Source organism: Centroberyx gerrardi, chromosome 3 (assembly GCF_048128805.1).
Source record: "Centroberyx gerrardi isolate f3 chromosome 3, fCenGer3.hap1.cur.20231027, whole genome shotgun sequence".
NCBI classification, from domain to species: domain Eukaryota; kingdom Metazoa; phylum Chordata; class Actinopteri; order Beryciformes; family Berycidae; genus Centroberyx; species Centroberyx gerrardi.
In genome coordinates, this window is record NC_135999.1 from 22,857,552 (window position 1) to 22,883,472 (window position 25,921).

Sequence of the window (25,921 nt, forward strand, 5' to 3'; positions counted from 1 at the left end):
CATAAATCATATCAAATGTCTGTGCAAAAATGACAACAAATTTAACGTGAGAAGGACTGTACCTCACCCCAACCTTAACTGTTGTTTTGAAAAGTCATACAATGCGCATACATCAGCATTCTGCTACTAGATTTATAAAATGACAAACACAGCTTTAGGCTTCCATAATCCTTATACTACATTATCAGATCAAATCAAATCACACTTCATCTGTATTCTTCAGTCCATACTTACTGGTGTGAAACAGAAATACGAAAAAAGTCTGACTTGATCTGATCAAGTCAATCAATCCTCACTCTCTTTTTTGGTTTTGTAAACGATTAATAACATTCAGAGAACTCCTCGCTGATAGCCTGGCGAATGATGAGATGTATGAGAAAGATGAAAGCATCAGTAAACAGGAGTGTCTCCTATCAGAAGATCAGAAGTGGAAACAAAAATTTAAGTCAAACCAAAGGCCTATACATAAACTGGATGAATCCAGTGCTGACTCACTGTGTGTGTGTGTGTGTGTGTGTGTGTGTGTGTGTGTGTGTGTGTGTGTGTGTCTGTAGGGTCGGCTACTCTCATCTACACCGCTACTCCTCAGTCTAAAACTATGCCGGTAAACATTCCCAAAATTCTTTCGCCCGTCTTTACATTCCTTGCTTGCACGTGAATACACTGCAGTAACTCATTAATCATCCGATAACATCAGAGAAATGATAAATTAATTAAACATAATAAATAACATAGAATACATTCAAGTACATCAATTCCTCAATACTGGAATGCAGGCAGGTTCTCCTTCTTTTGCAGCTTGCAATGTTGTTTCAGTCTACAGTCCAGTGTTTGGCTGATTGAATGTTTGGTTTGTGGGCTACAGTACGTGCACAGCATACAGTCGGTAACCACATGCACCTCACCAATCTATACCCAGCTAAGTTAATTTTAACTTCACAAAAGGGTATTGGAACCTCCCTCTAGTGAGTTCTTGTGATCATGTGAGCTATCATGGAGCTCTGTCGCACTAGTGTGTCTCCTAGGTAACCTCACCTCACTGTTTACTGCCCCTTCTAACATGTCAGCTGTCCCAGGTCGCACTCTGCCCACATCTACAGCAGCTGTTGGCTCACTGGCGACCCCATGTATCTAGGGTTAGAGACCAGAGGTTGCTGGAGGCTCATTTTAAAACCTTTAGAGGTTGTGTTCCACTCATAGTGCGGTGAGGGTGCGGAACAGCTGAGTGAGGCAGAAGACGGAGGCGGTGAGCGCCGTGCACTGTTTGGCTAGCAGCTTGGTGCTCAGGTCCTGGCAGCTCCGCTTGCCACTGGCACGCTCGGCTGCCAGACAGAAGTCCCTGAACGACCGCGCCACATCTGCCAGACCGGTAACCGCCTCTGCATTCCTTCGGTCGCACCGGTCACAGCCAGAGAACCAGAGGCAAACCCCGGCCAACTCCACCAGGGTCCGGAAGCTGTCGGCCAGGGAGAGGAGCATTTCCTCTGGGCTCTGCCCCACCCCCACCACTTTCTGGCAGCCTGCCATTAGCCGCCGTGCCTCTATGTGGAGAGCCCGCTTGTTCTCTGTAAAGTGGGCGGGGCAGGTGTCCCTGGGATGGCGGCCTCCGCGACATCCCACTGACCGGTCAGCTCCTCCACCTTCCAGGATGGAGAGGAGTTGGTCCACGTCACCGCGGAGTATTTGGAAACCTGCGGGGGGTTCTGGGTAGCGCTGCTGGCCCAGCCGACTGATGGTGGCCTTGTGCGTTTGAGACAGAAAACAGTCAGAGGCGTCGGACAGTGGTGAGAGGAGAGGGCTGAGCTCGGAGGCAGAAGAGGAAAAAAGGACGGAGCGTGGAAAGGAGGGAGAGAGGGAGGAGGAGGGAAAGGATGGAGGAGAGGTGGAGAGAAAAGAGGGAACAGGGGGAGTGGTCATGAGAGGAAGACCTGCCCCAGAAGTTTGGGTCACACCGCTGCTCTGCGTGCGGCAAGAGAACTCATAGACTGTCAGCTCGTCATCGAAGCTGTCCCCCCCGCTGAAGCAGTTGGTATAGACCATTGGGCAACCACAAGCATCCAGTGGTATCTGCACCCCTTCCACAACTGACTCACAGCCAGATGCCAGCACAGAACTGCAGCCAAAATCAGGCTTCAAGGGTGCAGTAGACCCCATCTGGACTGGGGTCTTTGTCTGTGACGGATCCTCACAGATAGTAAACACCCCACACCGTGAAGAAAGTGCTTTCAATGAGTCTGACTTCTCTCCTGTAGGCCTACAAAGGCCCATCAAGGGCCTGTCACTACTGGTCCTTCTTACTTTGTCTGACTGACTGTGAAAAGAGAGTCCTGGCCCATTTAGATTCTGTGTGGTCACCACTATTGGAGGGGGGATGGAAGGTGATAGATTGTCAATTTTATGACCTGGAATTTCTGTTCTTGGGTTTGTGACTTTCATCTCTGATTCTGGTGCCTTTTTTATAGGGCCAGGAGTATCCATCTTTGGGCCTGAAGTATCTCTTTGGAGGTCTAGTTTGCCCAATATGGAGCCTGGAGGCTCTACTATTGGTCCTGGTGTGTCTTTGAAAGGTCCAGCAGACAGAGGCTGAGGTTGGGGTTCTGGTTTGGGCTCAGTCTGGACAGGCAATGGTGGGCTTTCATAGACCATCGCCACCCTCTCCCTCACCTCCTTCACTTCTGACACTGTAGAGCGAGTAATCTCAGCTGAGGTTGTTTCCACGACAAACTCACCATCCACCTCTGATCCTGTAACTGTTGCATCAGAATCGTCTGAGTCCACTGCTTCTGTAGCTGTGATAATTTCCAAGTCCATTGTTTTTGTGACATCATGAACGTCTGTTATTTTGATGGTGATCTCGGTGTCATCCCTACTGATGTCCTGAGAGGGGCTCTGGGCTACATTCCCCAGCCCAACTTGGTTGAGGGTTTCCTGGGAGTGAGATAAATAGAAGGGCAGCCTTTGAATCTTCCCCCTAAGTGTGGAGGCTGATAAGCGGCCCATGATGCTAGGGGAGCAGGTCTGGAACAGGAAGTGAGTTGGAGAAGGAGGCTCTTTGGAGAGATCATGGATTGTGGCCATGTTTGCCTTTACTAAGCTAATGCCAGGAGAAGGAAAACTGTCTTTAGGTGTAGCTTCAACATGAACCTTAGCTGAGCTAATCTTAGAGCTAGCTTCAACACTTGGCAAGGTGGAATCACTCTTGGGTTTATGTACATTTTGACTTGAGCATGAAGCAATTTCACTTGTAGCCTCTTTATTCACTGTAACACCAGAATTAAATGTAGGCGATGTAACACTTGTTGCAGCTCCAAGCTTTGCTGTGATAGAGTTAATAGCACGAGCATAATCAGAATTAATAGAATTAATTCTTGTACCAGAATGCGAGCTGGTATGAGCTTCAATGTTTGTGGTGGTAAGAGATTGACTACTAGTTTGGGTCTCAACATTACCTTCTGTGGATGCATTAGTGCCGATGCTATTTGTAACTGTGGTAGAATCATTGCTTTCTACAGCTCTCTCATCACTCAAACCAGAATTTAAAGAATTACTCACTTCATCATCATCAAAAACATTGTCTGAATTGGTGCTGTCAGTAACTTCATCGATACTTGTCCTGGTAGAACTAACAATAAAAGTTTCATCCTCATTAACATTGGTTTGGACTTCAAAACCCATTTGCGCTTTGTTAGTGTAGTTATGCTTACTAATTGTCAGCTCTGGACTGTGGGCTTCAGCACTTTCATCAGGGTTAGAAAAGGACATTTTGGTTGAGGTTTCCATGTCTTCGCTGCCCCCTTCTCCCGTCACTGAGTAGTCACTGTGGGATTTGTAAAGAACTGGTAGCGGAGGTAGAGGGGTGGTGGGTGGAGGGGGTGGTGGTGAGTGTGAAGGGGGCTTTAAATTGTCATCTTCACCATCTTCAACTAACATATAATCCTCTCCATATGAATTTTGCTCTAGGGTACTCAGTTGGGATCTGGGAAGGGCATTACTACCATTGGCATTCACATCTATCAAACATGTAGGCGATGTGCTGGCTTCTGGCTGCCTTTCAGCACCTATGAGCGGTCTCTTTGAACTGGACGAGTGCCCCTTCACTCCCTCCTCCCCCTCCTCTCCCGTTTCCTCACCCTTATCTTCCTCTTCAATGATCTCGGGCAAAAACATATGACTGGTGAACGGCCCATTCCCTGACACACCTGTTAGATCCTCTTTTTCTCCCTCCCTCTCTCCTATCTCCTCCTGTCCCTCCCCTTCCTCCTTTCCGTCTCCCCTTCGGTCAGCACTCTCCTTCCCGTCTGGCTCCACCCGGCAGCGGACAACGGTGATGGAAGGAGAGACCGCCATCACCAGATCTGTGACCGATTTGGATTCCATAGAATCAGGTTCCATTTCCATTTCTTGCTTCTTGGCCCTGGAGGGGGCCGCTGAGTCTCTGTTCTGGTCCTGAGACGCAGGACCATGGGGGCGGGGTTTGGACAGGATGGGTTTCGACTCGAGCTGGGCCGGTTCCCCCTCAGAGTGAGTCAGGGAGGAGACAGTAGGACAGGGGTTCTGGGTTTGTTCGGAAGGTTCTGGATCTGAACTCAGCATCTGGCCCTCAGCGGTTTGTGCCAAGAGGTTCTTATGAAGCCTCTGTGAGACCAGGTCCTGGTTTGAATCTATATCTGGTTCTGGGTATGACACCCTGGAGGTAAAATCTGTCTCCATGAAGGAACGCCGCTTACGGGATCTCTTCCTGAGCTGGAACAATGTTTCTCTCCCTCCTCCTTCCTCTTCTCCTCTTTTCATGTCCTCCTCTTCTTTTCCTTCCCCTTCTACTTCTGTCACAGAGATTCCGATGTCACTGAGGCTGAGTGTGCTTAGGAAGTCCAGTTTCATCTCTGTGGAAAGATCTGTAAAATAGTAAAGAAAATGGCTCAGCCAGACCTACGTCTTAAACATGAAGTGATTATCAAAATCTTTTTCAAAGAAATTAAAGCATTTCTCCGATATTTATGGCACAGCACAGAGAAATGGGAAAAATAGTAGAGAGACGAGGTGACTCAAACTCTCAATATTGTGAACGAATAGTATGCACATTAACTCACTGAACTATTAACTACTAGTTTGTATGAGCATGTATTTGTTGAGCTAGTTTTTATGATTTCATAAACTAGTTTGTTTGTCTCATAATACTTTGGATAAGATGTGCGAGATAGTGCTAAAAACGAAAAGTGTGTGAATAACAAATACTCTTGGACATCATTTTTGGACATGAAGATTGACCCAAACAGCATATATATCATATGAACCAGAGGCTCAAAGACAGTCTCACAATGAAAACTAAATCACCTCTAGGCAGAGCCCCTGAGGTTGGGTCTTCAGGTGAGGCGAAGCGATCTCTGGCATCAAAGAACTCCTCGTCCGAACTGCTGTCTCCAAAGCCAGGCGGTGGATGAAGGATGGGGATAGGCTCCAGGTCCACAGCCTTGGCCCGATTTCCCTCCACCTCCCCCTCCTCCCCCTCCCCCTCCCCCTCCTTCCCCTCTTCCTCTTCTCCTTCAGCCTGAGGTAGGGGGCGGGGAAGGCTGCGAGCGCTGTCGGGGGTGACGTTGGTGCAGAGTTTGTAGTAGCAGCGCGCGTCGCTCTGGTCGAAGTTGAACACAAATTCCATGCGGGAGGAAGCGGAGGATGGGGAAGGGGAAAATAGATGCTGTGTGAAGCTATCCTCCCCGCCCGCTCCACCTCCTTCACCCGCTCGCCTCACCGACTCATCCATCTCTTTCAACACCCTCCTCCTCCTCCTCAGTTCCTCCTCTTCGTCGTCCTCTTCCTCGCTGGCCTCTGGGGGGCTGGGCAGGTAGTCCACGAGGCGGGAGAGCTCGGCGAAACACAGGGAGCTGTCGTTGGAACAGGGGTTGACCGAACATTTTTCCATGTCGTCAAAGCTCCCAGCGTGAGGAAGGAGGTGGGGGTCGGCTCCATCGCCTGACCTCCTGCACCCCGCTCCTCCCTCCCCTCCTCCTTGTCTGTCGAGGGTTTCGGGGTCAACCGTGAGGTGGACAAAGGGGTGGGAATGAGCGGGAGGAGGGGTGAGGAGGTGGGGGTGGGGGTGGGCTTGAGGGTAAGGATGAAGCAATGAGGGATGAAGGTGAGCGTCAGGATGAAGGCGAGAATGGATGGAGGAAGAGGAACAGGAAATTAGGTCATCTTCCTCCAGGGCATCGAGGGAGTCGCTGGAAGGGCTGGTATGAACATGACATGAATCTGATGCCTCCGATACAGACGGCTGCTCCTCTGCTGCTTGCACCCCTTCTCCACCTCCCTCCTCGCCCTCTCCTCCCTCCTTTTTTGTCCCCGCATTTTCCTCTCCTTCACCTGAGTCAATGGCTGTTATCTCGATCTGTATTTCTCCAGTTCCCTGTTCTCCCTCCTCTGCTTTCTCCTTGCGCTCTCCATCTTCTTCCTTGTCCTGTCTATTCTTAGCCGGCAGAGACTTTTCTTTCTCGGTGTCAGCATCCTTCTCTTCCTTTTCTTTCGCACCCCCCCGAGGTTTATCTCCGTTTTCTTTGCCATCTTTGATTCTCTTCCTGTCTCTGTCTTTCCTTTTTCTTCCCTCTGGGTCTGATGAGGATCTGATACGGGGGCGGGGCTTGTCATCTCGAGACACCATGGTGACCAGTGGGTCCATGTCCAGGTCCGAGGAGTCTGAATCGCTGCCACACCGTGACACATAACCTATGGACATACACATACATGCACAAAACATGCACACGCACGCAGACACACACATGAGAACATGACAGCAAGAAATGAAACAATTGTTATAGATAAATTTAGAATTCTTATGAGTTGTCCTGAGCACTGAAAAAAGCTTTTTGTTGCATTTCTAGCTTGCAAAAACGGCCAAAGCTTATTGGTGTGAGAGTGTATGCATGTGAGCATCTGATTTATGGTCGTGCATTTGTGTGTGTGTGTGTGTGTATTTTTTTTTTTTCTCCACACCTTCCTCAGCAGAGACTCTGTGCTTCTTGGAGTCGTTTGTCCAGGGGAAAATGTTGAGGTTGGGTTCAACAAACACACGACAGTAACCTGCTATTAGACAGGACATATCCTTGGCTGCCACTGACTCCAATAGTAATGTGATGGGCTTGGTAGGAGAGAAGAGATGAAAAAAAAGAAAATGGAAAGACTGTCTTAGTAGTGGACAAATACTTAATGTAATCTTGTTGTAACCAAAAGGGACATAATATTGGGAAAAAATGCAGTCTTGCTTTTCATGTTTAAGTCTGAATACATGTGAGTTGTGAGTTATGTGTGTGTGTGTGTGTGTGTGTGTGTGTATATTCCTGCTCCTACCTTGATGTCCTGCAGGTATATTTTGACCAGGCTGACCCGGTCTGATTCAGGCAGCAGCTCGATGCGTGTGATGCTGGTGAACTCTGTGAGCATGGTCATGATGCTCAGCTTGTGGTTGACCACCTGGCTCACCCCGTAACGCGCCCCCACCAACAGGGTCACCATCGACTCCCTGTCCTGGAGCTGAAGGGTGGGCGGGGTGCAGCGGAGGGGCGGGTGACAGGAGAGAGCGAAAGGAGGAAGATAAAGCAGAGAAAGAGAAGGAGGTTGATGACGATAACTTCAGTCAACTTCATCTGGAGAGAAAAATTAATCAGTATCACTCTCTCTCTCTCTCTTCAACACACACACACACACACACACACACACACAACAACCCTACCATCATGGTGGCACTGAAGGACTTCCCTCCAAATGACTTCAGTTCGCTCAGCTCCTCCAGGTAGTTTGTCCGTGCCTGATTCACTGACATGCTCTTCTGCTTGGGATCCTGCTGTGATTGGCTCTTCTTCATGTGGTAGCCAATGGCCTTCCTCAGATCTTTCTCTCGCATGTTCCTCAGCAAGGTGGATGACACAAAATTCTCTATGCCCCAAGTCTTCCTGGAACAAGCACAAAAACACAGTTTGAGCGAGTGTGCATTGGTGAAAAAGAGTACACACGCTCAGGAAATCTTCCCTGGATAAATATAGGTTAAAAGGTGCAAGCTTACCTGTGCATGCGAGTGTGTGTGTATATGTGTGTGTAAGGTAAACACATACATCTTCTGCATGCGGTGTACAAGTATAAATAAATAACAGCTAAAGGAAGATGGAGTGCTCAGGGAGTGGTGAGAGAGAGAAAACAGAAGGCCCCTATGGATGTCAGTCCTGGGTTAAATAGTAGCTACAGATTTCATCCCAATTAAAAAAAGGGCAAAACAAAAAGCAGAATTCAGTTTAGTGTCTGTAGTCGGGCCATATGATGGAGCTTTCTCCTTAAATGTCCTTGCACATTTGCACCTCTGGAATATTGGGATTCTGCGTGGATTATAATTCAGTTTAGTGGATGTATTTAAAATGTGTGTGTGTGTGTGTGTGTCTCACGTGATCATCTTCAGGTTGGTCTTTGGTGACTGTCCACAGCTGGCCAACCTCTCCTGGATGTGCAGGGCAGCCAGACGCAGGGCGGTGTTACACCTCATCTCCACCGCAAAGCGCTCCTGCAGCACATCATTCACCCCCTAACACACAAACACACACACACACACACACACATGCACGAACGCACACAAACACACACACAAAATCAGTGATTGCACCATACAAACAACAGAGGTAGACAGAATACTGAAATGTTTTACTCAAGTCAAGGAACACTAGCAAGTTATCTGTATTTGTATTAGTGTGACTATGTATTGAAGTGTCCCTGTAATATGACATGAATCCAAGTACGTAGCATACTAAAATTAAAACAGTAATTAATCACTTTTAATGCTAACAGGTGGTAAGAGACTGCTGGCATTGCTTGTGATTTAGCTGTAACCTGCAGATTCCCGGATGACTGGTGTGTTTCTCTATGGATCAGAAGAACAACAAGCTATACCTGCAGGTAGAGATACTCAAAGGCAGTGGGGTCCTCCAGCAGCAGGTCCTGAGGGTTTTTGGGCATGAAGCAGACACGGAACAGACACCTGTAGTCATGGGCCTCTTTCTTCTGGACCACCTGGACACACACACACACACACGCACACACACACACACACACACACACACAAAGAGAAGAAGGGACACGTGTATCTCTGTACACCCACTGCACAAACCCATTTGAACACTTGCACTTTACATGAAATAGACTGATTACGTGAATGCAGGTGAAAGCTATCGTCCTTTTAAAATGTCACAGATTACACCCACTTCAATCATGAAGCAGATGCAGATCAATTTGAGGAGACAGGTCAAAAAGAAGGATTATTAAGCCTTAATAGAATCGAGACATGGATTGTGCAAAAGAGGGTGCAAGTCAAATCAGAGAGATTGCCCTAATGTTTTGCACATGCAGTGTACAAATGTGTTTATCTGCATGCAAGGTGTGCAGGTATGTGTGTATGTATGTGTGTCTGTGTACAAGTAAGCATGTAGGTGTGTGTGTGTGTGTGTGTGTGTGTGTATACCTGTTGTATCCTCTCCTCATCGTGCAGCAGCAGTAGTTTGGTAATGCTGTGCTGCTGCTCCAACACCAAGGAGAAGTGTTCAATACGGCACAGAGAGAGCTTCTCTTTCAGCGTCATCACAATGTCCTGACACACAAACAAAATTATATCTTGAAAGACACAATAATTGTAAACCCCAAAAACATATTTGCTCAGGGAGGGTTGGAGGCAAAGTGTCAATGAAGCAAAGGAATGTTCAGATAGTAGTCAGACCCAATATACACTAATGGAAATCTAATGCCAGAAAAAGCTGGAAGACAGAGCTATAAATCTAAAATTTAGACTATATAGATTTGATTTGACTTGGGGTTTTTATGTGTCATTGTCCCAGTTAAATGATCTTCAAAATTGCTCAGTTGAGATGAATCACTAGTTTTTGCTGGCATGCTTCCATCTTGGACCAAGCCAGCTTAATCGAGATTGACTCTCGTGTTACAGTTTTTTACGATTGCTAGCAACCTTTTATCAGTTCTGTAGTCACATTATCATAACTCTTAACACAGTTAGCACAACATCGGTCTGTTGCGGGCCATACCGTTAACACATTTCTTGTTCCTTTGACACAAAATGCATTCAGTGAACACATTTTAAAAACTCTTGAATTTCTTTTACACACAAGCTCAACCAAGACCAAAACTATGGATTTTTACTGCCAAATTTACAAATGCTTGCACACTGTATGTCAGAACAGATAACCTCATGTTCTAAACCTAACTTATAGGCTAAAGTTGAAGTGAACAGCAGTTCACATTGTATATATATATATATATTGTATATTATATATTGAAACACAAATATATGTCCTATATTTTTTTATTGCTATTGAGAAACAGCTGATTGAAGTTATGCAAATAGACCCATCACAGCTGAACACTGCCAGGGGTGGATAAGGCACGCCAAACGATACTTCTCAAGGTGCATAGCCAGAGAAAATATAAGGAGTGATGTGGACGAGAACATGTGGCCAAATGCAGAAGACCGGGTAGATTAGAAAAGGACTGTGTATTTTTCTTTTTTTTTCTTCAGTGCCTTTTTCTGTTTGTATATTTTATTTTTACACAACTGTAACCAGCAGCTATATTGCAGATTTTTGTTGATCTCTTGCAGTAATTTCCTATTTCCTATTATTCCTATGCCTTTACTATAGCAATTCTGTCACTTATTCCTTTTTCATATACTGTACATTCTATAAAGTAAAGATGAGTCATTCACTTTTGATATAGAATGTTTGCAAAAAAGAAGAAAAAATGCGTACATTTACTACACTCAACAAAAGAAAAATGTAGAGTGACTTCAAAAGAAACTGCAGTACGAAAAACAATTGACTATCAATATACTGTCAATTGTATAAGGGTAAAACTGACACATGTAAAGTAATGCATTTTCTGTAATACCATCTGCTGTTAGTATTTTGTATGTCATTGTGCTGTAATTGACTAAATGTTCCTGTTGGAAGAAAACATGTGCTAGTGTTTTGAAAGAATTATTTGATTTAGTGTATTTTGACAAAGTATTCATGCATTTTGAAAATTAGTGTTGGTGTTTAGTTTACAATATGTGATTTTGAGCATAAAATTAACTGTTTTGCCAACTGTGTGTTATAGGTGAGTTGGTGTGTGAAGAGTTTAGAAAAAGTATTATAAGTATTGAAAAATGCTTGCTAGCGATCGTAAAAAACTGTAATATATTACTTGAACTATTGATTTACCGAGCTGACTACCGGCTTGACACCAGTGTTACATTAGTTCTGGTTGATGGAGCTGACTGCAGGCTCTTTGACTTAACTGACACGCCCAAAAATGCCACCAATGTGTCAGAAACAAACTACACTAAACAGAAAAGCTGTGAAAACAAAGAAGTGAGGCTGAAAACTGGCTTCAGGCTGTGCATTAGGGAGGTTCAACTGAAGATGATTCCGTTTCACTGCAAAAAATGGCAAGCTGTCAAGTGATTTTAACTTGTTTCCAGACCTATTAAGCTTATTTCATGATATTTTTTGCCAAATTATCTCACTCTTAACTCACATCTTGCTGGTTTCATTAAATTTCACTTGATTCATGCTAATATGACTTCTTTAAAGAAATCATCGTATAACAATGGAGAAAATCTTGAAACAAGAAACTTTCTCCAAGACTATTTCACTTTTACCAAGTAAAAGTAAATGTCCTGAAACAAGTTACATTATCTTGAAAAAAAGTCAAATTTGTTGAAACCGGTAAAATTATCTGCCAGTGCGGTAAGATGATTTCTCTAAATAAAATGTGTAAGCATATCAGGGACAAACAACATAAATCAATTGAAAGTGTCCGTATAGTACAGTGTAAGAATGAGAACTGACAACAAAGTGGGTAATAAATTGGAATGGATGGTAATACAGTAGACTGTGCCCGGTACCTTGACCGTGGTGCTGGGTTCAAACTTGAAGGCCTTGGTCTGCCCGTTCTCCAGATACACCTTCAGAACGTTAGGCAGGAAGAGCAGCGAGTTGCCCTGGAAACCACACAAGGGGTCAGGGGTCAAGGGAAGTGTTGGATGAAAATATGAGCATTATAAAACCTGCTGGTTCAAATGAGTTAGAACTGTAACAGACTGCCTGATAGAGAAAGATAGAAAATAAAACCAAGAAAAATAAAGAGAGATGTGTCTATGTGTGTGTGTGTGTGTGTGTGAGAGAGAGAGAGAGAGAGAGAGACATAATATTTGTCTTGGACACACAAGCACTGCTGCTTTCACACACACAAAAGTATACTCCACAAAAAGTGGCCTCCCCTCCCAAAAAAATGATAGATAGAGATAGATAGATAGATTCTTCTCACAGAGCATCTCGTTGCTTCATCTCTTCTCCTCCTCCTCCCTGTTTGTCTTTCTTCTGCCAGTCTCTCTCTGTCTGCCAAGCTTGCTCACTGTTGTCATTCCCCCATCCCTTCTCTCTTATGATTTTAGAAAGTGTTTTGCTGTATTGACGTTGTCATGTAATGCAACATTGATGTCTATACATTTTGAAGTGCAAATGGAGCATTCAAATTTCAGATAAGCCCTTCCTTGTCACCTTCCCCTCTTCCATTTCTCTCTCTCTCTGTCCCTTTTAGAAATGGGTAACACAGCAGCTCCCTCTCTCTCTCTCTCTCTCTCGCTCTCTCTCTCTCTCTCTCTCTCCCTCTCTCTCTCTCTCGCTCCCCTCTCCCTAATCTTATGCTTACTGTCCTGTAGTCACAGACATTAGGATTGGAGGATGAGGCGGATATCGATCCCTGCTTTCTCTGTCTGTGATTAGTAATGGGCACTCCAGCCTCTGTGGTTTTCCTTATCCAGCTACTTTGACGTCCGTTGGCAGGATGGGAACTCTAAACCAAAAAGAGCTGGACTTCCGAAAGGGAAACTATACATATGGGAGAATGCTGAGCAATTATAAACCATCACCTGGTCATATTACAAAGCTACATATGGTGATATATAAAGCCCAGATTAAAGCACAATTTGCTGTATGAAACATCCAATGTGTGACTACATTTCAGTAATAGTTCAGATTTTTAAAAACCCTTTTTCAGGAGAATTTCCAGCCCATCAAAAAAGTAATTACTGACCGATGCTAATGTTTTTAGCCAAGGCCAACAAGCCGTCACTGAAGAGGGTAAACATAATTATAACTATTCTATTATTTCTTTGCATGATTTAACAACACTGTTTTGCACAGAAAGAGGGTCCTGGAAGAGTCACAGAGGAACATTTTGAAAGCTGAGATATTTCAATACTGAAATTCGAAACAGCAGTCAACTGATGACAGCTTGGCCTTTCTAGCGTTAAGGGTTACAGTATATATGAACTGCATAATATGTTCTCACACTCACCTGAGAGTGTCCATTGACTTCCACTTCCTCAGCGAAGCGGACTTTAACAGGGTTGGACTTGAGCTTGGCCCTCTTCTCTGGCGTGATGAAAGACGACTTTGGGCCCTGGGGGAGGACAAGGCAGGAAATTAAGAGACAGATTGTCATAATAAATTGATAATTGTATCTATACTGAATAATAGAGATATACAGGTATATTTTAAATGGAACGTAAAGTTGTACATTGGAGGAAAATGGATAGATATTCCTTCTGAAATGATATATCATCACTGTAGTTTGTGCTTTCTGCTTCCCACCGCAAACAAGCAGGGATACGTCAACTCAACCAAACACACTTATTGAGTGAGAATTTTAACCTAATTTTCATAAATTTTCAGCACACTGGGATGTAGAATAAAGCGTGCAAAGTTATAATCAATTTGTCATTTTCTATTATTGTCCCTTATTTCGTTACATGTTGTCAATGGCGACCCAACTCAAATATCAGTCCAGACGCAAATGCTAAATGTGATTTGTAAGATATAATAAAATGTTTCAAATGAACAAACCATAAAAAAATATGTATCTATTCAACCAACAGTCCAATGCTGATATTATACAGTATGTGTTAAGTCTATGTAATGTGTTGAGAATAGACTTGGATGCTTTGACCAGGAGGAGGCATATATAACAGCGGATATATTCTTTTGAAATAAAATCCCCAAATCAAAAGTATAGACAGGGCACAATTTGCACACTGGGTACTGGATAGCATATGATATGTTCTTTAGAAAATAGATTCCAGAAATGTAGAAGATAGAAAGTAGAATGAGACGAGTATTATGATGTGCCTGCATTTTTTTAAATCTACCTGATAGTATCCTCCCACCAAAGTAATTTCATATTCAATTAGACACAATGCATTGATGGAATAATAGCAAAGTGTTTTGACACTGCTAATAAAACACAAACATCCAAACACATATAAGCCATTTCGCGATTCTCACAAGGGATTTCTGAAAGAGATAACATTCAGGAGATATCCATTATGCATTCTTAAGTATAGTAGCTTATAACAGAGATGAGAACAATGCCGCGCTCATTAATCTATGTCCAGTTACAGTCGGTTGGCTAAAAGCACCACGTGAAATTGACATAAAAGCCTGCTACTCCATCAATCATTTGAACAAGTGTCAGTTCAGAACTCTTCTGATGGTTTCTTACCATCAACAAGCATGACAGAGCTGAATATTTTCTGGGAAATGCTAATAATTCCTTGGCGAAGCTTAATGATTTCTTGGAGGAGCTGGATCGCTGCCTTGCTGTGAACTATGAATCAGATGGTAATGTTGCTCCCATCAGCAGCCCTGCTGATGGGAGCAACCATTTATCTACCCATCCAACCCGGCTTAGCACGAACACATAAGTCAACCTTATGGATACAGATTGAGGTGTGCGACCCTGTGCAATGACCCTGTCTCACATACAACACACACACGTGCATAAACACACACACACACACACACAGATACACACATGCACAGGCCTGTACACACATATATACGCATATAGATTGAGCAATCATGATAGAGTGTGTCTCCAGAGGGAGGGCTGTCTATCCCGCTCTCTGGGGGAGTTAGGGGGTGTAGTGTGTTGTCACCATTAACACTGATATAGTACTGAGACCTTGATGACAGCATGTCTGTTAGCATTGATGCTTGACCCCAAGCTTCACTGACACGATAGATTAATGGGTTTGTTGACAACAGCATTTTAGAATCCCATGTGTATAGACACTGTACATCTACGGTAGCTATATGTGTGAATGTGTACATGTGCATGCTTGTGTGTGTGTGTGTGTGTGTGTGTGTGTTTATGTGTCTGTGTACATGCAACCAAATGGAAAGATAATGCCAGAAATGCATCAAGTTCAATCAAAGTGCTGCTGGAAATTGAACCAGCCAACACCCAATTAGGTGTCCACCCGTGTGTCTCTGTGTGTAAATGTGTGTGTATATATGCGTGTGTCTGTGAAGTGTGGGTGTGTATGGTTGTTTAGTAGACTCACCACCATTGTTCTGAGGACTGTCATCGTCACTGTGTCTTGACACTCCCTGGAAAGGAAAGAAAGGGTGGCTGGTAAGGTCATTATTTATAGAGACACGATGCACATACTTTCAATTATACAGTATTTTGTGTGTGTCTGTATCCATATCCATGTGCATATGTGTGTGTGTGTGTGTGAGTGTAGTTGTCTGTGTAGACCTGATTAGTTCAGCAGCTTGTTCTGGGGTCAGGTCATCGACAGCGACGTTATTGATCTTCACAAGCTGGTCGCCAGGGACGAGCCGACCATCTGCAGGACCACCTGGACACACAAATGTCCTTGTGTTGTTATACCTGAGGGCGTTTAATTGACCTACATTCATATTCTACCTCCAGTTGACACAGATGCATCATTTTACACACAGTTCTCCAAATCTCAACCCCATCGCCTATATGAGGAAAATCGGTCGCATCCAATCCCCAACGATCCAATTATTGTGCTTCCCATTCGGGTATATCAAACAACTACACACTTCTCCACCTCAGTTTTCAGTCATTTAGTATTCCACCACTTTCCCTGACTCACTTCCACTGACTCCCCTGATTCACCCTCCCATTCTCTTCCATAAGTCACATTAAGTACAAGATCAAGGTTCTGTTTCAGCACAATTACCGGTTGAATTCCCTCCACTGCAACAAAGTATGCCCTTTCACTATTCCCACCACCTATTGTTCTCACTGTTCTTCCTGTCTCGTGTTGTACAACCCCAAACTAGTGAAGCTCAAACCCCTAACCCTACATCACTAACCACTGAACCACTTTAAGCGATTAACGTTGCTTTTCAACGTATACACCTTCGTAGGAGTTCAAGAGCAGTTGACTTGAAACATTAACTACCCTGGGGATCCGCTGTCGCCAACGGCAATGAGGAACACCCCCCCCCCCCACCCCCCACCAGCTCTCAACATCAAATATTCCAAAGAGGCAAAATTCCTTCTTGAAAAAAGCTAATCCCAGGATACAGATTCAGAAAATATTACATGGGTCTCATTTTCCTTGGGCCTGATTCACAGTCTGATTCAGACCTTGACCTCACCACGCAAGTCAGTTTTTATGCATACATGTGAACTTGAGGTAATGAATATGTGAATCAACGCTTGCCCATATTCATGTTCATTCATGTTATGATACACGGATCCTGACTGACTTATGTCCAAGGATGCGAGAATGGGCATGTGTGGAAGGTTTGGAAATGGGGGACGAAATTAAAACCTTAAACACAATAACTGATCGTAAACACATGTCCATTCTTGCATCATTTCAATCACATGGCAACATCATTTCAGAGCTCCTCACAATACTGAGACTGCTCTACTCAGGGTTACAAACAACTTCCTCATTGCTGCTGACAGAGGTGACTGCTCTGTCCTAATTCTGTCCTTAGCTCTGCCTTTGACACTGTTGATCACAACATTCTGCTCAATTGCTTAGAAAATTGGGTTGGGCTCACTGGTACTGTTCCCAATTCATTTAAATCTTATCTTGCCGATTTTCTGTGGCGATTGGCAGTGTCTCCTTTGCCCGGCACATCTCAGTTGTGGCGTTCACCAAGGGTCGATCCTAGGCCCCTTGTTGTTTTCTATTTACCTGCTCCCTCTGAGTGACATCATCCGCAAACACAATATCAATTTACATTACTATGCAGATGACATGCAATTGTTATATACCCATAAAGCCAGGTAACTCATGTAGCCTAAATTGCCTTAAGGATTGTCTATCCGATATTAAAATCCTCAGTGCATACATCAAATAGTAACAAATAGTAATAGTAACTCTGAATTGGGCCAGTTATAGATTTCTAAAATGAAAGTAAGAATGTGGTGCTGACCACAGATCTCCAGAGCAGACAATTTTGGCAGATGACAATTCAGGAAATCCTACAGTGAATGCCAAAAATCCTAAAATCCTAAAAATGCAAATCTTCTACAAATGTTCTAATTTTATCCTTAATCTGTGTGTAATCTGTGGGTGGTATGTAAACACAGATAACACACACACCATCATCATCCCTATCATCATGACCATCATCATGACCATCATCATCATCATTATCATCATTATCCTTATTACCATCGACCTCATCCTCACCATGAATTTTTACATCACCACAAATTTCCAGTACAAGACAGGACACCCCTCGATTACTGAATAATTTCATTGTGATACAAAGCTGTCACGTGGTGCTGCAACCAAACCATAATGTTTAGCAGCAACAGGACAGGGACAGATGTAGGTGACAGTGATTGCTCTGAGTGTGCTCTCAAATAAAGGATTCATATTTCAGTCAGGATGCAGCGAGAGAGAGAGAGAGAGAGAGAGAGAGAGAGAGAGAGAGAGAGAAGGAAAAATTGAGCCAAGGCTTACCGGGCCACTGGAGATATGAGCAACAGTGTGTGCACGTGTTTGTGTGTGTGTGTGTGTGTGTGTGTGTGTGTGTGTGTGTGTGTGACAGGCAGAAACAGATGGTGACAGAGCAGACTTGAGCCAGAGAGGAGAAAGAGAGGCACTAGGCCCCAGGACCTCAGGGGGAAACAGATCTTCATACAGTACCTCTGCAGCGAGGGCCTGCTGTACAGTTACACACGGAGAAACAGGACAAAGGGAACAACTATACTGCAGTATTTTATTTGAGTATAGGAAGCTACCGCACATTCACTACAACATGTACTGCTGGAGGCGTTGGACTGACCATGAATTGGCTTTTCCTCTACTGACTGTTGTTCTAGGTTCATGCCGGACCTGTTATTTATGACTTGGCTTTGCCTGATCTCCTTTCCAGGTCGCCCTGCCTTATTAATTGTCTTTCTTTCTTCTTCTATTTTGTGCCTATGTAATTTATATATTTACTCCACTGTGAATTGACTGTAATGTAATTATTGTACTTATCCTCAAGACTATATTCTGTAGATTTTCTCAAAATAAGTGAATTGTATGACTGCTAAATGAATGAGATGATAAAATGTAAATAATGATACTAAAATGAAAATGTATCCTGATTGATTCCACACAGGTTTAATCACTGTCTGTGATGTGTGGAAATATGCTATGAAGAAAGTCTCTGACCGACAGCTTAGCTTTTTTGTCACAATAAATGTTAAACTTGCATTGGAGACAGTGTGTGGAAGCCTTTTTCTTTTAAATTAAATATATTTAAAATACACATTTAATTACTTTTGAGTATTTTGTAATTTGTATTGGCAGGAGTGAAAAAAATCTGTAAATTGTGTCAAGATACTTTTGGAAGTAGTATTTGTCAATTTGCCAAAATGCAGTATTTACAGAACTTTCTGGAATACACTGGATTTCTGTAATCGGATATAGAAATTGTTCAATTCAGATTAACTACACTTTGTTGGCTTTAGCACAGTGATGGATGCAGCAGCACAGACATTACAGACATAATGTGTAATCTGTGTGGATAATAACCATGCAAAACATAAGAGGACAGTTGCCTAAAACCGTGGTCATTGATGGTCATATAGTTCAACAGAAGCAAGGCTGGTTGAGTAACCCACGCCTAATTCACTATGCATGACATTCAGGAAGGCAAAACAGCAAAGCAGATCTAACAGAATGCTGAAATCCAAAACTGAGAAAACTTTGAGTTGACTGTGAGCTGCGAGTAGACCGTATTCAGGATTTGTGATGAAAAAGGATTCTATTTTTGGAGAATTACTGAGGGACTGGGTTGACGTCTGTTCCACTGCAGCTCTCCTTTAGATGTGATAACATTCACAGCAACCACTCACTGGAGAATAACTTCTGTGGTTCTGAGCTAAGGCCTTCTTAAATTGTGTGGCATGAGCGCCCATTACAGTCATTCGTCTCATTCCTGCAATTCTTCTTGTAATCACCACAGGTACCTTAAGCTCAGAAACATTCATCTCCTCTCTCTCTCCTTGTCTCCAGATTTAATGGATTGAATCAAGCATACATAAATGAACAAAAAACCCACTAAGCAGCAACCATTTTCTTTTCCCAACATTTCTCATCATGCAGGCGAAAGGACAATGCTGCTGGTTGTCTCATTTGCTTTTGACACTGTTTGGCTAATACACTGCTGACTTTGAAGTGTCTGCCTGTAAGTGTTACATTTTGACCAGTAGGAGGTGCCGTGCTGTGGCAGGCAGCGACAGTGGAGGTGACTACGTCCATCTGCTGGTGCCGACGCACCCCTGTGTCTTGGTGGCTGGATTTAGCAGAAAAAGCTCCTCCTTTGTTCTGCCTCCTCCACTCACTACACTGAGGATGCTGCACACACATAAACACAGCATCAGTGCCACAGTAAGTTCTCTTTGTGAGTGTAACTGTGGGTGCATGTGTGCAGTGTGAGCACATTAACAGCACGGTTACCAGCTTAAGTCCAAATTACAAGTCAATATGTCTCTTGTACCTTTCAATCTTTACAAGACAATTTGTCTTGTTCTCTGGCTGGGGGCCTGCAGTGGGCTGGCATTGCTGTGCTATTTCTACTGCTGGCTAACAAAACTTTCCCCATGCAAAAGTACCAAGAGAGAGAGGGAACCTGGGGACAATGGGGACAGGGGGAGGGGGAGGGGGAATACAGCAGCCTCTACTGTTCCTGCCATAATTGGTGGGAGGGTGTTCCTATCTGCCTTATCACGTCAAAGTTATACAGCCAAACTCTTGGCTGGAGCTTACATTGTAATACTTCTATCAATAATGTATTGATGTTGACATTGAGACACTGAGATGAATGAAAATAGAAACTAAATTCCTAATTAATATCAATCTCTGCTATCAGATGATAGCTGATATTACTTGTTTGTATTTGAAAGAACTGCCTATGCATGATACCCGAGAGGGTGCTCAACAGCGAGTCTTCAAGGGTATTATAGCTTTCATGCAACATTTACCAAAGCATGTGTACTTACTTACTCCCTCTAAGTAGTATACATATACATAGAATAAAAACAGGCGAAAGGATGAAAGTTCACTAACTAATAATATAATCACTAACTAATTTATTGCTGTATGTATATGTATATAAGTGATTCTGTCCTCCAATATGATTGGTCCAAAAACTTTCATACAAAGCACATTCATATTATCCATCCAGTCACCATCTTGTAGCTGGGTCAGAATTACGGTCGCAATAGGCAAGCAGAGCAGCTCAAGTCCTTTCACTCAGCAACTTCCTCCAGCTCCTCCTTGGGGATGCCAAGTTACTCCCAGGCATGCTGGGAGATGTAGTCCCTCCAAACTGGCTCTCGGCATGTGGAATCTAACCTCTCTGGGGGGGGAAGGAGTCTGAGCCGGTGTGGGAGGCCCACACACAGTGTCAGCTCTGAATCCAAACTCCTCGTAGGGAGTTGTCTCTCTCCTACTCACAAGTTGTCCCGGGTGACAGGTGCTGACTGGGTGTGGGGATACTCGGCCTTCTTGGAGCCAGTGAGTGAGGTGCTGTGGAAGGCTTCACCTAACACCTCCATAGTCTTACTGTGAGACTTTAATGCTCATGTTGGCAATGACTGGGATACCTGGAAGGGTGTGGCTGGGATGAATGACCTCCCTGATCTAATCCTGAGTGGTGTGTTTTTGTTGGCCTTGTGTGCTAGCCACAGATTGTCCATAAGAAAACACCATATTTCAAAACAAAAAGGTTCATAAGAGTGCATGGTACCAGAGCTCCTTGGACCAAAGGCAAATGATCGACTTTGTAGTTGTTTAGTCAGACCTGATCCCATACGTCCTGGACGATTGGGTGAAGAGAGGGGCTGAGCTGTCAAAAACGGATTCATTGGTGGTTGTAGCAATTTAAGATTGCATACCTTTTTGAATGCCTCTTAAATTTCATATTGATTGTTCTGTAAGTGATGCCAAATATATGCTTATATATGAGGAAAGTTAAGCCACATAATGTCAGACAGCACAGTGAATAAAGGCATTAAAGTGAGCATATGACTGCATAGCATAAGCCCTACTTGAATACACTCAGCTACATTACAGTACACGGACAGTTTCCCTGTCCACCAGACCCGGGTCAAATAGTATTTGCAAATAATTGTTGTTGTTTTAACCTTGGAGTTCCAGATTTGTCAAGTTTACTACATCAGGACAATTCAGATAATGACAAGTTGTCAGTCACAGCAACTGATTTGATTTTCAAACACTTTCCTGGATAAACTCTCTGGCACTAATTGTGCTTTTTCTGCTGTATGAGGCAAGACCCTGCCATCTGGCACTTCATGTACAGAAAAGTAATTCTAAAAAAATCTTGCTATCCTCAAAGTCCACTACACCACTCAGGCACCCTGCATATGGTTACACTTGATAAACCCTGTCCTACCTGGGATGATGTCCTGCACCAGGATGGGTGTCTGGGAGGAGAGAGTGAGGCCATGAGAGCTGAGGTTTGAGTCCCGTTGGATTTGAACGTTGAAGCGGAAGGGGTAATTCCTGTGGTCCGAGCTGCTGGACTCCGCTGTCTTCCCGTCCACCTGCACCCTCTCTCTGGAGAAGAGAAGAGCAGTCAGCCAGTCAGTAAGTCAGCCAGCCAGTAAGTCAGTTCATCATAAAAAAAGCTAACTGTTAATAATTCTGCTCTTACAGTTCAATCAGTTGTATGGTGCATTAGTGCATATTTATGTATGAGAGAAAAAGAAAGAGTGAAAGATAGAGACAGTTGCCGGTTACAAAAAATAGTATCAATTATTAATTGTTCGACAGAAACAGTTAATTCTGAGAGAGTGGGAGACAGAGAGACAGAGAAAGAGACAGGCGCAGAGACAAAAAGAGAGCTGTGTACCTGGTCAGAGAGTGAGACCTGCTGCCTAAGTCTCGGGAGCGTCTCAGCCATCGCCCCACCACCTGCTCCACCCGGCTGGTCCTGCGGGACGGGGAGCGGCTTCTGTCCCGCTCCTCCATTTACCTGGCAGGGGGCAAAGGTCAAAGCAGTCACACAGAGGTCTCCCCAAAAAGAGGTTAAATGGCTCCAGAATCCATCGATTTGAGGATGTTGATGATGTTTGACATGGAACTTAGATGTATATGGCTGGTTACTGGTTTATGTATACATCCGAGATCTCCTTTACATCTGGCATTAATGCGCATTCTGGGTGAATGGTTTGTAATTGGATCGTGCAAAATGCAGCCAAGATACAGTGAAGATCCGATCATCCAAGGTGGTGAGAGATGCATTTGGCCATATTAACAATAAAGTGTAAATACAAAGAATCTCCAACTGAATCTAAACTTTCCCGCATGAATCCAACCAGGAAACACACACCAATCAGGAGGCAAGAGGCAGGCAGCTCAGATTCTAAAATCCTTGGATGGGGAACAAGTTTACTGTCTGTCTGCTTACTGTTAATTTTAAAGGACAGAAATATCACGAGAGGAAGTGACGTGTGTGTGACAATCTGCATTTTGACGAGGGAAAGAGAAATTGAATTTTTCAGAGTGTAAAACGCAGAGACGCATTTTAATGCCAAGTGCAAATATAATCCAGCTACATCAGACGCATGTTAAAGCAAGGTGTAACGGGGTCTAAATAATGCAATGCATAATAGTCACAGCATACACAAACACATACGCGTACATTCAAACAAGCAGACACACACACACATACACACACCAACATCTATGCACACTCAAAGACACTCAGACACACACACACACACATTAAACCTAGCAGTGGGGTTTCTGGGTATTAGGGGTGGGCTGAGGCCAACAATGATGTCACTTGTGGCTACGGCCTAATAGACTCTTAGCCAGACTCATGGGCCAGTTGCTTGCATGTGGTGTTCAAGCTAAATGGCTCCCTGATCGGTTATTGACCATAACGTCAATATCAGTAATTCCTAATTTTCTATGACGGGGGTGTCTCCTGTCTCCTTAAATGGGTCCGTTGGGTTTTCTCTGAGGGAGGCGGTCATCATAAATGAGTCTTCACAGTCTGGTGGTTGGTGAGCTGGTTGTAATGGACTAGGGTCTCTGGTGTCTGTGGGGTTTAGGCAGGCTAATGTGTGGGCCTATCTGTGAGTCTGCATGTTAATGGTTCCTAGTGGAACCCTGTAATATTCTAGGTAATGTCACGTCCCTTTACACACACAAACACACGCACACACACACACACAAAGGCCAAGAGACAGAAAGACAGACTGACAAAAGCTGGTCTTGACTCCTATATTGGATACAATTTCATAACTTGTAAGAACATGAAAGAATTTCACCATGTCACCATCAAAATACATTCCAAATCCAAAAACATAAATGTGTCTTTTGTGGCAACGACCACTCACACAAACAACAACTTTTATTTGAGAGGTTTATTTAAAGTCACAATCAAACTGCATTTTGAGAGCATCTTGCTTCCTTAATGTGCTGTCTTTCCTGTTGAAACAGGATATTGGGGCGGGACATAATGCGGGGAGGCACCATTCAAATGTGTAAACCAATGGGATAATAATTAGGGAGAGAAATGCAGATTTATTTAATGGGAAGGGCAGAGAGGTAGGGTTGTTCAAAAATGTGTAATGTTTTATTGGTTAGAATTTTTCTGTACGCCTCCTGGTACACGATGAAGTCATAATGCTTTTCCATTTTCCAGGAAGTATGATAGTTTGAAAGAGCTAAAAAGGTGAAAAACTTTAATTTCAGCGTGACTTTAACTGTTGTTCACTGTCAAAATTATGAGTTGCTTTTATGTTTTTGCTTCCATAAGCAAACCAGTATAGTCAAAAGGCCGACCCATCAGTAGGTAATGTGAGCATTTGCTCTCCCTCTCTCTTCCTCTCTCTGTCTCTCTCTCACCACAGACACACACACACACACACACACATATGCTTGCACGTACACACACGCTCATGCATACACACTCACATACACACACCTCCACAATTCCAGCCTGAAGATTGAGGCGGTCAGATAAAGACTCGATCATTAGCCGTAACCTAAAACCCTCCTCACGTCATCAAAGGCTGAATCAACTAGACTGTGACAGAGAAATGGATACTCTGCTTTGTGTGCATTCATGTAGCCCCGTCTCACTATGAATGATGGATGGAAAAGGTGGCTGAAGGGTGGATAAATGAATGAATGAATGCATGGATGGATGGATGGATGAATGAATGAATGAATCAACAATCAATCAATCAATAAATCAGTGAAAGAAAGAATGAATTAATACATGAATTATGGATGGGTGGATGGGCAGATAAAGGATGGATAAATAAGTGAATGAATCAATGAATAAAAGGATGGGTGATGTATGGATGGATGGATGGATGAAGAGACAGGTAGATAATGGATGGATAAGTTAGTGAATGCATTAGAATAAATGAATAAATGTGTGAATAAATGAATAAATGGATGTATATGTAAGTATGGATAGATGAATAGATGTACTGTATGTATATATGTATGTACGTATGTATGTATGGATAGATGGATGGATGGATGGATGGATGGATGGATGGAGTGAACATGGACTTATGGCCTCCTATGTTTTTGTTTGTTGTTGTTGCTTTGTCTTTTAATGCCACGTGTTTTCTTATTGTCCACGTATGTGCATATGTACATATTGTGTGAAATTAATAATAATAAAAAAAACTGAATGAGTGAATGACCTCAGCGGGTCCGTGTCCCCTGTGTCCTCCCACAGCGAGCAGCTGCAGGAAGGAAGCTCCCCCAGACGGACGCTGTTGATGATAGGCATTAGCACCATCCATTAGAGGGAATAGGAGGGAGGGAGAAGAGGTAAGGAGAGGAGAGGAGAGGAGAGGAGAGGGGGAGAGAACAAGAGAGAGAAAGAGAGAGGGGCAGCGAATGCATGGAGGTATGGTGTGACTGACAAGGGTAGAAATCACGTGTAGAATGAGGAGAGAGGAAGAAAAACGAGAGAAAGTGAAAGAGAGGACGAGAGATAGAAGGTGAGAGAGGAGGAGGGGTTAGTGATAGTGAGTGACACAGCCAGACAGGGATGTCTCCTGGGGGATCTTGAGTCATAAGCACATTATCCATCCATCTGTCTGCATATTCCCTCTCTCTCCCTTTCTCTCTTTCTCCTCCCATGTACTCATGCCAGCTATCCCTCCCTCCCTCTCTCTCTCTCTCTCTCTCTCTCTCTCTCTCTCCACCCCATCTACCCCTCACCTCTCTCTCTTCCCGTTTGCCTCCCTCGCCTCTCTCCCGCTTCTCAGGTTACGCAGACACAAGGCAGAAATACATACAGGGTTTTGTTGGGGTTAGAATAGATCCACCAGCCCTCCTAAGATAGCGTGGAGATCTCAAAAGTCAATTAGATACACACACACACACGCATTAAAGTAGAAGAAACGTCATAATGTAACATGAGGCCCTGAATATTAGCCGTAATAACGCTTGCGAGGATTTCCACAGGAGTTACTTCCTTTTTAAAGTGGATTATCAGGGGTGGATTATGAACAAATATGCCTGAAAAAAAAAAAAACTCCATAAAAAATACTCCAGATC

The 25,921-nt window shown here is 43.7% G+C and overlaps 1 protein-coding gene across 1 annotated transcript; it reads right to left on the bottom strand.

Moving 5' to 3' along the window:
- Positions 1-1,194: 1,194 nt before the first annotated feature.
- Positions 1,195-22,354, bottom strand: frmpd1a (FERM and PDZ domain containing 1a). The gene is made up of 16 exons (XM_071917164.2): positions 22,236-22,354; positions 21,777-21,940; positions 15,625-15,727; positions 15,428-15,473; positions 13,381-13,485; positions 11,927-12,022; positions 9,494-9,619; positions 8,926-9,045; positions 8,427-8,563; positions 7,724-7,943; positions 7,342-7,524; positions 6,988-7,132; positions 5,754-6,720; positions 5,335-5,705; positions 4,645-4,895; positions 1,195-4,554 (listed from the first exon to the last, which is right to left on the bottom strand). The coding sequence occupies exons 1-16, from the start codon at positions 22,352-22,354 to the stop codon at positions 1,195-1,197; spliced, it is 6,513 nt and encodes a 2,170-aa protein (XP_071773265.2).
- Positions 22,355-25,921: the final 3,567 nt, after the last annotated feature.

What these genes read in the sequence shown, in the direction of transcription:
- frmpd1a (XM_071917164.2), bottom strand. Translation starts at nt 22,354, where the DNA reads ATGGAGGAGCGGGACAGAAGCCGCTCCCCGTCCCGCAGGACCAGCCGG. An exon ending in AGGTCTCACTCTCTGACCAG is followed by an intron (nt 21,941 to 22,235) that starts GTACACAGCTCT and finishes TCTCTTCTCCAG; the next exon opens with AGAGAGGGTGCAGGTGGACG. An exon ending in CAAGCTGCTGAACTAATCAG is followed by an intron (nt 15,474 to 15,624) that starts GTCTACACAGAC and finishes TTTCCTTTCCAG; the next exon opens with GGAGTGTCAAGACACAGTGA.